Source organism: Vicugna pacos, chromosome 11 (assembly GCF_048564905.1).
Source record: "Vicugna pacos chromosome 11, VicPac4, whole genome shotgun sequence".
Classification (NCBI taxonomy): Eukaryota; Metazoa; Chordata; class Mammalia; order Artiodactyla; family Camelidae; genus Vicugna; species Vicugna pacos.
In genome coordinates, this window is record NC_132997.1 from 74,656,292 (window position 1) to 74,670,663 (window position 14,372).

Genomic DNA, 14,372 nt, shown 5'->3' on the forward strand with positions numbered 1-14,372 from the left:
ATAAATGATATCATATGATATTTGTCTTTCTCTGATTTACCTCAGTATAATCTCTAGGTCCATCAGTGTTGCTGCAAATGGCATAGTTTCATTTATTTTTATGGCTGAGTAGTATCCTATTGTGTATACATTCACACACACACACATATATATACCACAGCTTCTTTATCCAGTCATTTGTTGATGGACATTTAGGTTGTTTCCATGTCTTGGCTATTGTAAATAGTCCTGCTATGGGCATTGGGGTGAATGTATCACATTTTTTTTTTTGCTGTGTGGTTTCAGTGGGTCACGTCTTGTAAAGAGTCATTTGTAAGACTGGGGAAAAGTTCATGGCTAAAGTAGATTCAGGGAATTTAAGGCAGCTATAGAATTTCTAATGGTCTGGAAATCTAAATTTAGTTCCTAGCTTAATGAGTCTGAACCTCATTTTCCTCAACTGTCAAGTGGTGATAATGAACAACCTGTCCCACAAGGTGGCCGGGGCTGAGGAGGTGATGCAGGTTAAACACTCAGCACAGAGAATCATCTGACGGTACCCAGGGCCGACTCCAGCCCAGCCCTTGGCGGCCACTCCTCTTGTTTTAAAGCTCCAGCTGTGGGTGAAGTGGAGACACTGGGGCCCTTTCCTGGGGCCTCCTTGCATAGCAGGGTGAGAAATGGGAATCACATACACAGTCAGGCTCCCCAAGCAGAACTGGGGACCTGTGACAACCACACTCACTCTCGAGGCCCCTTGCCTGGCCCCCTACCCTCTGACCATCTCCACCAAATTGAGACCATTCTCTTTGCTGCCACCCAGGGGCAGCCTTCTGATGTCTTGCCACCTCCTCCCAAGTTCCAGAGATACGCAGTAATTAAAAGCCTGGATTTGGAAATCAAATATCTGAATTCCATTGTCCACTAGCTATGTGATATTGGAGAAGTCACATAACGTCCCTGTACCTCAGTTTCTTCATTTTCAAGCCGAGGTGGTCTGACAGCCCCAACCTCACAGGGCTGTCATGGGAAGTAAACAAGACAAGTGTAGAAAGCACCAGGGAGGTGCCTGGCTCACAGGCAGTGCTCTGCAGACGTCACTTTTACTCTTGGGCCACTTCCACTTTTATCCAAGGCTGATGGGCAGGCTGGTGGGACTGACTCAATCCACCCTGGCTCGGGTGTCCATCCTCACGGGTGAGGTCCCTCCTTCCCCCAGGACCATGGACCACTGAGATCTGCACCTCCCCATCCCAGGTCCCAGCAGGAGGCAGCCCCTTGACAATGTGGTTTCAGGGCCACCTACCTTGGCCACCCACAGTTACTGAGCCTTGCCAGGCAGTGTCCTGGGTGGCTTCACATAAAGATTGGCCTCACGGGGTATCTGTGGCTCAGGTGTGGTCCTGGCCAGCTTCCCCTGGAGAGGAGGGCTGAGCTTTGCCAGAGTCAAACACCTTCACTACTTACCCAGGCCCTGCCCGTGGCCCCTCGCCTCTGCCTCTGCCCAAAGGTACCCAGAGTCCTGGTTGCCTCATGTCTCCAGCAGAGGCCCAAGAATTCCTTGGGAGCTGGATTAACAAATTCAAGAGCCCCCCAGAGTCCTACCTAGCTCCATCCAGAGAGGGCCCCACCCACCACCCCAGTAGCCTGTGTTCCCACAGTCTGGTGGGAGCCACATTGGGAACAGGCCTGGAGGCATAAGGCACTTGGTCCACAGATGAGAGTGTGTGTCCTGGCCTGGCTCACAGAGCTCCTGCAGAGCCCCCTGTCCTGTAGCTGCAGGGAACTTCCTGTCTGGGTGCCATCCCAATGGTGTCACAGAGTGAACATGGACTGGATTGTGAGTCAGGAGACATAAGCTCTAAACTTAGCTCCACCAGCTGTGTGACCTAAGGCAAGTCACTTACTCTCTCTGGGCCTGTTTACCCCCTTCCATAAAACGAGAAGCCTGGAGCAAATGATCTTTAAGGCCTCCTCCAGCTCAGGCACGTTCTTCCTTGTAGCACAATGCCAGGTAGACAGTAGGTGTTCAGGAAACGTTTATCTAGTAATTTAACTACAAGATTCAAGGCAGGATTCTCCAGGTCCCTGCACCCATCTGCTTTCTCACTCTGAATTTTGCTTCTGCTGCTAGCTGATTTGTGTCAAGTGCCAGCTCAGGGCTTGAAACATAATAGTGTTAAACCATGTGAGTTGAATCCGTATATGTAGTCTGTTTACAGTAACTCGGAGACAGACAGCAGAACAGAATCTGAGTTGAACAATAGGAGCTGATCATGGGATCTCAGGGTGGGCTACACATTCCTCCTTGTTACAGGTTGCCTCTCCCTCGGGGCATACTGCAAGTCATTGCACTGGGGCTCAGTGTCAAAGTGCCACTACTGTTCCCTAAATGACTTAGCCCTGCTTTTGCTCACATTGTTCCCTCTGCCTTGTCCAAGACACCTATGCCCCACCTCTGCTTGTCAAAATTCTATCCATCTTCAAAAGACACTTTGTTTTTGAAGCTTTCCCCTGCCCTCCCATCACACATACTCTCCCTTCCCTTTTGTATTTCCCTTGTAATTCTCATCTATGCCTCTCTTTTGTGTCCACAGCTGTCCCTTCCCTGCCAGCAGAGTGCAAACCCTTTGAGGGCAGGAGTTGGTCCTCTTCATTCCTGCATTTCACTCAGACTGCATCCAGCAGGTGCTTAGACCACATCCGTTGATTTGGAGGTATCAAGATATTTGTGCATGGTTATGCTTTTGCAGAGTCTGATGGACTGACTGCCCCTTGGAATGTCTCCAAGATTCCAGAGGCTAAAAATATCTCCCCAAAGCCAGGGCAGGGCACTTCCTTGTAAGGAGTAGGATTTATTTGCCTTGTGAGGCTGAAGGCTGTGTCCACCAGGTGGCGCCTCACCCTCAACTCTCCGGTTGCCTTTTTTAGAAGAGGAAAGGTTTCCCTTTTTTGTCTCTGTTTGTTGGCTTAGATCCCCCACTTACAGAGACAGTTTGTGTAGCATAGTTCCCTGTTATCAGTCCAGCACCCAGATTCAGTGCCCAGCTACCCATTCCCCACTCAGGACTGGCACCCTGAAGAAATCGAGGGTGTCCCTCCAGAGGTTGCTAAGTGATGCTGAGGGAAAAGCCCCCTAAAATCAGTATCAGAAGACCTAAGTTTGTGTCCCCACACTGACACTTAGTGGCTGTGTTTCTTTGGACAAGTCATGTAACCTCTCTGGGTCCCTGTGAGTGTGGCTGAGAATAAACTATGAGAAGTTACATAAAAGCACTTTGAATGTGGACCTGGAGTCAGCCATACCCAGGCTCCTGTTTAAACTATCACCCGTCAGCTCTGTGAACATGGTCCACTTCCTCAACTCTCTAAGCCTGGCTTTCCCCATAAGTGAATCAGAGTTAATTCCAGTTGTTTTAAAGAGTTGGTATAAGGATTAGATAGAACAATAAACGTACAGTGTACATGATAGTGCCTGGTGTAGAGTAAGCATTCAGTTCCTAACAATCTCATGTACAGTATGTGTCCCTAGTCCTTAAAATAGTGCCCAGCAGTTAGTAGGTGCTTAATATATATTTGCTGAATGAAAGGACTTCAAAGATGAGGAAACGGAGGCACAAAGAGATTAAACACACACACACATCAGGTGCCAGCACTAGGGAACGGTGAAGCAGTGAGAAATATCCCTGCAGTCTGCCTCCAGGAACTGCACCCTCAATCTCTATGCCATGCTGACAAAAATGAGGGTGGTACACACCACCCTTTGTTCATTTAAGGTATGCATTTAGAGTTTTCTCAGGTACCTGTAGGTGGGGCTGAGTTGGCAGTGAGAGGCATTAGCTATCTGAGAAGCTACATAGTTTTTCTCCCCCAAGGGGAGCCAGGGACCAATGGCTTCATCCATGACCAGGAGACAAGGAGCTCTGCAGGGTAGGATAAACTGGGAGCTTGATGCACACACAGTCCCCGGGACAAGAGGGCTCCTCTCACTTCCATTGCTGTTCCTGTAAGCACCCAGTCATCTACTCCAGACATTTACTGAATCTCCTACGTGCCAGGCACAGGCAAAGATTGATAAGATGTGATTACCAATGATTAACATGTAGCTGATTCAGATCTACCACAGAGGGATCCTCCAAGGAGGGGGCCTAGAAGAGCAGCAATCAACCATCTGGGAGGCTAAACCAAAGGGAGAAGCATTTAAACTGGGCATTGAAGGACAAATAGGAGTTTGCCAGCCAAGTGGGGTCTAGGAATGAAAGGCATTCTGAGCCTGTTTGGGAAGCTTAAGAGATTTGGTGAGGTTGGCACGCTGGGTGAGAGCATGGGCAAGAAAAGGAAGTAGAAAACCAGGGAACTGGAAGTCAGTTAGGGCCAGATTGTGAAATATGCCCATAGAAGAGATGGAACACTATCCTGTGGTCCGTAGGGGAAGCAGTGTATATACAACCAGGTCTGTGTTTTAGAAAGATGCCACAGTGCACAAAGGTTGGATTAGAAGGGTAAGGAAGAGAAACCAGCTGCAATTACCAGCTTTGTGTCTTAACCCCTCTAGGCTTCTTTTTCCTCCTTAGTAAGTGAGGAAAATAGTTGTATATATCTCCTGGGTGGTTTTGAGGCTTAAATGAGAATACCTGCGAAGCACAGTAATAGCAATATTGTAAAGCACTGTTAGGCTCATGGGCTTTGCTGGGTTTGTGTCCTGGTCATGCTGAGAAGTCTGTTTTTAATACGCTCGATGGGAAAGAAGGTTGGAAAAGAGATTGCACTGATAGGACTCTGCAGCGTGGGAGAGGCAGTGGGATTCTAAGTGAATGACGGTCCCTTTCTCTGACATGAACACGGATGGCCGAGTCAAGGCCTGAGCCCACCTTTGGAAAGACTAAGTCTGAGGTGGGCACTGGCAGGAAATGGTATTCCAGATGTCCAGGTGAGAACAGATGTCGGTTCAAGCCCGGCACTGCTCTCCTCTGCTCTCCTCGAGGGCCAAGGAAGGGCCGGGAGGCCCGGTGGGCAGTAGTTGAGAAAGAAAAGGGCCCAGCCTGAGGCTGACAGGACGCTCCAACTCAAGAAGACAACTCTCCTCTTCGAGGCTGGACCGGAGCCAGGGAGGCAGGGCAGGCAGGGTGGGCAGATGTGGCAAACTTGGCTCAGTCGGACCGAGCCGCCCTGCCCTGAGGAGAGAGGAATCTGAGCTGGGAGTTTGGCGCCGACGCGAAAGGGGGGCACCAGGGTGGTGTGCGAGGCCCAGAGAGAAGGCAGGAAGCCGGGAGGAGGGAGTCGGGTGGAGGCTGTGGAGGGGAAGGGAGAGGGCGGGCAGGAGGGGTGGAGAGAGAGAGAGAGAGAGAGACCGAGAGAAAGGAGGGTTAGGGGGAGGAGTGAGGGGAGGAAGGGTGGAGAGCAGGAGAGAGGAAGAGAGGACTCCGAGGGGAGCGAGCAGGCCGAGGCGGGCGCAGGGGGACGTCGGCCCGGCCGCCCCCACGAGCCAGGCGCCGCCATTCCGCTACTCGGGGCGCCGCCGCCGCCGCCACCGCGCCCGGGGGCCATGCTCCCGCCGCCCCCGCGCCAGCCGCCGCCCCAGGCGCGCACGGCCCGCGGCGCGGTGAGCCTGCAGCGGGCCTTCCTGCGCGGCCCGCTGGGCGTGCTGCGGCTGCTGCAGCTGCTGGCCGGCGCCGCCTTCTGGATCACCATCGCCACGAGCAGGTACCAGGGCCCCGTGCACTTCGCGCTCTTCGTGTCGGTGCTCTTCTGGCTGCTGACCCTGGGCCTCTACTTTCTCACGCTGCTGGGCAAGCACGAGCTGGTGCCCGTGCTGGGCTCGCGCTGGCTGGTGGTCAACGCGGCGCACGACCTGCTGGCGGCCGCACTCTACGGCGCCGCGACGGGCATCATGATCAGCCAAACGCAGAGCCACAGCTACTGCAACCTCAAGGATTATCAGATGTCCTGCGCTTACCACGCCTTCCTGGCGGCCGCCGTCTGCGGCGGCCTCTGCCTCGGCCTTTACCTGCTCTCGGCGCTCTACGGCTGCTGCCGCCACTTCCAGGGCGAGCAGGAGGTGGCGTGAAGCCGCCGCGCAGCGGGGCCGGGGACCCGTCCTTCCAGCCGCCGCCGCCCCGCGCCCGTGCGCCCCGGCGCCCTCCCCTCGCCACGCGTTCCTGCCGCCGCCCGCGCCCCGGCGCCCTGATCGCAAATTCCAGCCCGACGGCAGCGCCGCCGCCCAGAGTCTGGACCGCTGCGCGGGACGCGCCGTCTCCTGGGACCATGGCAGGGCTGCGTCCGAAGGGCGGACTCACACTTGCAGACCCGCCGCCCCGAAGCCAAGCCTCGCGGTTCTTCTTCCCCTTCCCCGCCGAGAGCGAGACGTGGACAGGCTCCGCGTAGATCCGGGGGAGGCTCCCAAATTGGAACCAGTCTTCTGGCGGCGCCACTGCCCCCTCCCCCCCGCCCCGCGTTGGAAGAGCACCCCCTTGCCCTGGCCCCTCTTCCAGCCCCAAGTGCTGAAAAAAAAAAAAAAAAAAAAGGCAGGCGCGCCGCCTTGGGCGGAGCTGGGGACGGGCCTCCACTGGTCCAGGGATGAGCGACGAGTTCAGTCTTAGTTTGGGATTGTGCGGGCATCCTGCGCAGTCCTTCCGGGTCCATTCCTTGGTACTTTGATGTTTTGGGGTGGGGCCCATCTACAAAGGTGAGGAAGGATAGGAAGGGCCCGCGGGCTGTATGCATGCGCCTTTGGAGTCTTTCTTGGCATGTTTGTCTTTGTCTTCGCAGTTCACGGAGGCCAGGCTCTAACGCCCACTAGCTTCCCTGGCCTCGCCTTCCCAGCCTTCCTCTCACAGGCTTCTGCTCCATCCCCACCTCCCAATACCTGTCAAGGAGTGTTAGGGGACCTCAGCCCTTTTTACAGTTGGAGACTGAGAGCTTGCTCTTGGGAACAGCCAGAATAAGATCAGAACCCAGTCTTTAGACTCCCAGCCTAATGCTGTTTACATTATAGCAGTGGATGTTTCCAGGAATCCTGGCTCAGGAGCTTCCTCTAAAAGAAGGTTTCAAGACCAAATGGGCTTGTTAAAGGTGCTGTCTCCCTTTCTTGGAGATTCTTGATGCTATATTCACGATGCTCATAGCATATCAAAGGCTCTGAGAAGTCCTGCTGTAAAAGAAGCCCGAGGAATTTAGTTTGGTGTTAACTGCTTCTGGACCTGAATCAGTTTTTCCTACCTTAAGGTTCCAAGCAGTCCTGTGTTGTCCTGGCCCATTTATCACCAAGGGGCCCAACTACTTGGCTGTGATCTGTTTGAAGATGTGAGGCATTCCATCTCCCAGGGAATTTCTTTAGCAGAGGGACACTACCCTCCCAGCTCCCAGTCCCCCTCTGCCCCGGCCCCCCATGAGAAGATAGCTGCCCCTGTCAGGGACTTGGGAACTGTGGATTTGAACATTCCTCTATATTGTTTGGGAAATGAAGCCAAGGTTGTCCAGACAGTTTCCCAGTCAAAAGGAACACCACCTGTGAGAGATGCTGGCGTTGACGGTGAGCAGCTGGCCAGGAGTGGGTCACACCAAAGAGAGGAGAAAACTCTGGATCAGGGGTGGACAGCTGGCCCAGCCTTGGTAAGGTGAGAAGCTTCTTGGCTTTCTGAGGGGGTCATAGGCCTTTGAATAAACAAACAAACAAAAAACCAAAACCCAGTGCCCCCTCCTTTTCTAAAAGTTAAAAGATTTTTATTCAGAGAGAAGTTGTAGGAGTGACACTAATAACCAAAATGTCCAAGAAGTTGTGACAATTCAACCTTTTTGCTAAATCCTGCAGAAGTCTGCTCTTTGAAAAAGTTCAGCCCTCTCTGGGTTAGAAACTGAAATGGGGAAGGCCAGAATGTGTTTTTGTGAGCATGTTTTTAAAGCTTAGGTGGAGAGGTCTTAGGTTTCCCTGTTGTAGTGGTGAAGATCTGGGGGAGGGGTGTGTGTGTGTGTGTGTGTGTGTGTGTGTGTGTGTGTGTGTGTGTGTGTGTGTGTGTGTGTAGTGCTTATGTAAGTTTTACATAGTCACTGTCTTTGCATTTATCCAGCTCCACTGTGTGCCCAGCACTGCTCAAAGCACTTAATGTATTCATTTCATTCTCTCAACAACCCTATTGACCTGGGTTCTGTTATTCTTCTCATACTCTGTGTGACGAAAATGAATCACAGAGAGGTTAAGTAGCTTACCTTGTCTCCCAGCTGATGAGTGGTGGACCTAGGATTTGAATCCTGGCAATCTGACTCTTCAGAACCAGGCCATACTATCTACAGTAGGGGTCAATACATGTTAGATACTGTTAACACAGGAAAGTTTTAGGAAAGAAAATTTTTAATTGTGCTAACATATTTATAACATAAAACCTACCATTTAAACCATCTTTAAGTGTACAGATCAATGGCATCAAGTATATTCATGCTGTTGTGCAGCCATTAGCACCATCCATCTCCTGAAATTTTTCATCTTGCAAAACTGAAACTCTGTACCCATTGAAATTGTGGTTATGTGTATTGTTGTGGTTGTTTTCTCTCCTCCGGGAAATCCCAGAACACAGCCCTTCAGCGTATCAGTTAGGCTGGGGTCCTGCTGCCATACTCCAGGCAGGGTACCTGTTCCCTCAGCTCCCACTGCTGCTGCCAGCCGGAGCCTGGGGGTGGGCTTTGCTGGGATACTTGGGTGTGTCTTGGAAGCCCAGCAGCTTTGGTTCTTCTGTTGCGGATTTCCATGTTGCTGAGGCCATGGAAACTCCCAGAGCCAGTCATGCTGACCTCTCCCAGGGCCCACTTCCTGGGCCAGCAAAACCATTCTGGCCTGGGCAGCAGAGGGCTTCAGAGTTTTGATTGGCCATAGAGGGAGGCGGAGCAAGGGAACAGACTTTGCCCAGCCGCTCCCTTTCTGTATCATTCAGTGGAGGAGCCAGGATGATAAATATTTATTTTTGCCTTGACATAGAGAAATCTCTATTCTCCTCCTGCTATGACTTGGGGACAAACTTCCGGATACCTGGAACCGGCCCTGTACCCTAAACAGTGGGTTTGGAGCTCCAGCATGTGTTCCTTTTCTCTTTGTTTTAGGTCGCCACATAAGCCGCATCCTCAGCTCAGCTCCAGCCCTCTGAGGACCTCTTCTTAGCCCCCAGCCCATGGTGCTCTGTCTGGGGTCAGGTGACCTTACTCAGGAGCAGAAGTCTCCTTGGCCTTTGTGGTACCTTATCCATCCAGATGTGCCTGCAGCATTCCAGAGCTCACTGGCTCTTCTCAGTGTGCCTTCCTGCTTGGCCTCCAGCTACTTCTCCAGATGTGAGAAGGACATGAAGATGGCTCCCACACCCACCCTCTCCTCCCCCTCGAGGCCCTGGGCCATGGGAATGGCCACCTGAGCTGGCCTGGAACTTTTGGATACTGGAGGCAGTCTCATTGGCGTCCCTCTTTGGCCTCTAGGACTCAATCCAACCTGAGACCGCTGTGGGCTGCCCACAGCCCAAAAGCCCTTGCAGGCCCAGAAGAGGATTTCTCAGTGTTCTGCAAAAGGCCAGAAGAGAGGGTGGGCATGGGAGGGTGAGGGCAGATGGGGAGAGTGGACCGATGTGCCTTATTCAATAGTTTGGTGGTGATTACTAATAATGCTTTTCTGAATAATAAAGTTTGGTTTGTCTGATCTTGGTGCATGTGTCTTCTCCCCTGGCCCCCTGCAGTGACCTTCTGCCAGGTCCCCCAGCCTCACTCCATCTTCCTATTTTGCACACTGTTGTCTGCCTCCTCTCTGTCTCTCCAGCTTCCCCTCCTGGGAGGGAAGGAAAAATTAGGTCACAGATTCCCACTACAGTTAGGGCAGGACACAGGAACCAGAGGGAAGAAAACTGCCTGTGTCTGTCCCTGGCTGAGGCTGGAGGGAATTCCTGAGGCTCCAGCTCCGGCTCTCAATGGGCCCTCTGTTTGGAAAGCTTCTCTGCCTGATGGGCAGGCACAGAATGACCAGAAGTGTCCTGTTCTGGTCCAAAACCATCATTTTATAGAAGGGGAAATGAACCCCAGGGTAGAGTGGCAACTTGCCTAATGTCGCAGGGCTAGATGGACTCTCCGGGAGCCCAGGCTCTGGTCCTTTCCTGCAGACAATTGTGCCTGTTTTGGTGTTGCCTCTTGGACACACTCATCTGGTCCTCCCTCCCCGCCCTTCTAGCCGCAGTTGGCTGACTGAGGTGCCCTGGAAAGGGCTGGAGGGCAGTTAACAGGCTTCCTTGTCAGCTCCTCCTTCCCGTCCCCTGGGCCTGAAGTCTGCAGCCAGAACAGAGAGTCCTACTGGCAGATCTCAAAGCTCACCTAGAACAGCCCCAGCCCTAGAACATCTGATGTGTGCTCTACACCCCAGTCTCTTCCAAAGCACCCTCCCCAACAGAGCACAAACATACCCTCTTGCTCTCATCTTCCTCTTCATGCTTTGGATTTCCAGGGTAAAGGAAAACTCCACCAGCTGCCCAGGAGCCTCCCCTCCCTTCCTCCCCTCTTCCATCTATGTCTTTTCATGAATATCATGCAAAATAAACAGTGGCCTTTACACACAGGCTGATAAGTCCCCTGCTCTACTTTAGCTTGGTGGAGCATTTGCAATTGAAAATGTGCTTCTGCTTGCATTATCTTATTTGATCTTGTCACCAGTCTCAGAGGTTGGCATTGTCATCCCCGTTCAATAGAAGAAATAGAGCCCCAGAGAGGAGAAGGGCCTTATCCCGTGGGCAAACGACTGTCTCATGGCACGGCTGGGCCTGGAAGGGAGATGTTCTGTCACAACCCTTGGCAGCTAGCCGGTTGCTAAGCCCTGGGGGCCTCTGGCAGTCTCTGCGGTGGAGGTGGAGTTTGGTTTTCCCTCCTGGAGACCAGGTGTGCGGAAATGGTCTGATCTGACATTTCCTGTTTAATGCTGGCGGCACTTTTTGAAATAAGATACTGCTCCTTGGGGACATAATTGAGTCCATCTGGGTCTGGGGAGTCCGAGGGATTTGTTCATTTCTATTAACTTTCCTGCTTTTCTAGGGATGGGAGTAGAATGGTCGAGGGTGAGGAAGGAGAATTAATAAACCACCTTTTAAGGAGAAAAAGGAAAGAGCAGGGATATGAGAGAAAGATCTGGTTAGCACTATTTATATTTTTATTGTTTTTGTTTGTTATGATCACTATTTGTAGAATAAAACAGCAAGATATACCCATCGAAAATTTTTAACTGTACAGAAGTGTACAAAGTGTAAAGAGAAGTTACTCAATCATCCTAACCTTACACCCAAGAGATACACTTTTGTTAACTATTAATCCTCTTTCCTTAATCTTTTCAATTTTATTTTTTATTGACGTGTAGTTAATTTACAATGTTAGTTTCAGGTGTACAGTAAAACGATTCAGTTATACATATACATACTTATACATACATATATATTTTCAGATTCTTTTCCATTATAGCTTATTACAAGAAATTGAATATATTTCCCTAATTTTTATAACTAATTAAACATGTGGGTGCACACACACACACACACACATACATTCAGACTCTTCGGGGGAGGGTATAGTTCAGTGGTAGAGCGCATGCTTAGCATGCATGAGGTCCTGGCTTCAATCCCCAGTACCTCCTTTAAAAAAATAAGTGAGGATAATAGTAGTACCTACCTCCCCGGGCTGTTGAAAGGGCTTGATGAGATGCTGCACACAGAGCAGAGTGCCTGGCAATTAGTCTGTGCAGTTCAGCTCTCAGCAGTGCAATGCCATTGGGAGAGCTTCCTAAGACTATCTTTGTAAAATGCAAGCCTGAGCCATAGTAAGTTCTCATAAACATTAATTCCCTTTTCTCTCACTCTACCCGGCTCTCTCCCCACCTGAAGAGGGACAAGTCTCAGCAGCTATGAACTGAACCCTGTACTGTTCTTTCTTGTGTCTTGATTTATGCTTTTTTGAAAAAATAGTACAGAGGCGTTAAAAAAGTACCATCACCTTCCTGAAGGTCAGGACCATCGCCTTCTTTACAGAATCTGGGATCCTTCTTTGCCCTCCTTTTTATTCCCTTTAGCAGTCCCTGGACTGTGCCTCTGTGCACCAAGAAGTTCTGCCTCCTTTTAGCCTGGAAGGAAGACTCACTGTTGTCTTCTTGTTTCCTGAAGTTCCAGTCCATCGGCAGAGATGGACTGACCATGATTTTTCAGGTGTCAGTAGTCAAATGTTCACAGACTCCCATCATTATGTGTTTGTAGGATCTTCCATGATTGCATTCAAGTCAAAACTTGTCCAGGAACACAGGGCATTTACAGAACACTTATGTCTTGGTTTCCCTAGCTGTTTCGTATATGAACATCTCACAACACATCTTTCCTAACATCCTGGTAAACTCTGTTGTATTTTTCAGCTTGTCACCATCTCTTCCCAGTCATCCCTAGGAACTACTGAACTCACTAAGTTTATTTTTCTTTTTAAGTTAAATTGATGAACTATCTCACTGACCTTAAAATAGGAAGCCAGAAGACCAAGATGATGGGGTCTTTTTTGTAGTGACTGTGATAGCGATTTTAATAATGATGCTATTCTTATTCATAATGGCATTAATAGTAATAAAGATTACACAATGTCCCAATGGCTTGTGTTCACCGTTTGCAAAAATATTTTTACATTCGTTATTTCATCTCACCTCATATGAACAGATAAACAGCATAGATAATAACCACATAATCATATTTTGTAGATGAGGGTCAGGGAGGTGAAGCCGTTGCATATATATGTATATACATATATGCTTTAAAACAGATTAATTAGGGTATACTTCTGCATTAAACTGCACATGGTTCAAATGTACACTTTGATGAGTTTTGACATATGTGTCCACTTGTGAAATCACCAGCACAATTAAGACTGTGGATGTATCCACTGTGCCCCAAGGCTTCTTTGTGCCTCTTTGTAATCTCTCTGGTTTTTCTCTTCCCAACTCCCCACCCCAGACAACTACGGATCTGCTTCCTATGACTATAGATTAGTTTATATAAGTGGAATGTACAGTATGTGCTTTTCTTTCTTTCTTTCTTTTTTTTTTCTGGGGAAGGGTCAGTGTCTGACTTCTTTTGCTCAATCATTTTGGGGCTCATTCATGATATTGTTGTAACAAGAGTTCATTCATTTTTAGGCTGAGTATTATTCCATTGTATGGATATACCATAATTTGTTTATCCATTCACCTGCCGATGGACATTTGTATTGTTTCAACTTTTTGGCTATTGTAAATAAAGCTGCTGTGAAAATTCATGTACAAGTCTTTGTGCAGACACATGCATTCATTTCTCTTTGGAAGTAACTAGTGGTGGTATGTGTGGTAGGTGTATTCTTTTTGTTATTTTTATTGGCTATGTTCCAGATGAAGTTTTTTTTTTTGTATGTGTGCTCTTTGTCTGACATTTGTATCAGGGATGGTAACTCTGGGCTCACAATAAATCGGAAAGTTTTCCACCTTATTCTGTTCTCTGGAATAGTTTGACTAAATCATTTTATTGATGGGTTTGATAAAATTGTCCACAAAACAATCTGATGCTTTTAGGGAGTTTGTTGGTTGATTCTTTCAATTTCTTTAATGTGACTGATCCATACAGGTTCTTTGTGGATCACCTGCTACTCTTCCATTGGTAGCAACTTGAGTTGTCTCTCCCATTAATTCTTCCATCTAAGTTTCCAATTTAGGATTAGAACATTTTGAGGGAAGAATTCCATGCTATTCTTCTCTGTGTTCCTATGAAAGGCACATAATAAGTAGTCATTTGGTGGAATGAACGAATATTGATGTTTAGCTGCTATGACAAACACACCCCAACATTTCAGTGGCTTAATATAATAACAGTCTATCTGCTGTTCACATACAAACCTCTTTCTTCCTCACGCAGCTGACCATTGTGGGTGTTCCAGGTCAGCGGGAGGCTTTTCATTATGATTCAGGGACTCAGACTCCTTCCACTTTGTGGCCTGGCCATCCCCTGTGCATTGAGATGGCATTTGGAAGAAGACAGGGAGGAATGGATTTCTGACATTTTAATGCCTTGGTCTAGAAGTGACACTCATCACTTCCACTCACTTGCTTTGGGGAGTCACATGACCTGATCCATATGCAAAGGGGCTGGGAAATGTAGTCCCTGGCTAGGCTTCTGCTGCCCAGCTACGACCCTATACCATGAAAAGGGGAACAGGACTTTCTGGTGGACAGTTAACTGCTTCTTTCACGAGAGGCCACAGGTTTTATTGCTGAGGTTTTCATTGCCCTGCTCTGTGAGACTTTTGTTGTGCCCGCGTTTGATGAATGGTTGTTTTCATGGCTGCCAAGAGCTGTTGAGTAAGAGTGTAACTGCAGACTTTCATTTCCT

The 14,372-nt window shown here is 49.4% G+C and overlaps 1 protein-coding gene and 1 long non-coding RNA gene across 2 annotated transcripts; both read left to right on the top strand.

Moving 5' to 3' along the window:
* The first annotated feature begins 5,302 nt into the window (after positions 1–5,302).
* On the top strand, positions 5,303–6,478 carry MARVELD1 (MARVEL domain containing 1). Its single transcript, XM_015234512.2, has one exon. The coding sequence runs from the start codon at positions 5,525–5,527 to the stop codon at positions 6,044–6,046; it is 522 nt and encodes a 173-aa protein (XP_015089998.2). The 5' UTR covers positions 5,303–5,524; the 3' UTR covers positions 6,047–6,478.
* A 10-nt stretch (positions 6,479–6,488) lies between these two features.
* LOC116282519 (uncharacterized) lies at positions 6,489–9,652 on the top strand. The gene is made up of 2 exons (XR_004192057.2): positions 6,489–7,595; positions 9,070–9,652. It is a non-coding gene; the product is annotated as an uncharacterized lncRNA (long non-coding RNA).
* Positions 9,653–14,372: the final 4,720 nt, after the last annotated feature.

Coding starts and splice junctions, on each gene's coding strand:
- MARVELD1 (XM_015234512.2), top strand. CDS start 5,525: ATGCTCCCGCCGCCCCCGCGCCAGCCGCCGCCCCAGGCGCGCACGGCC.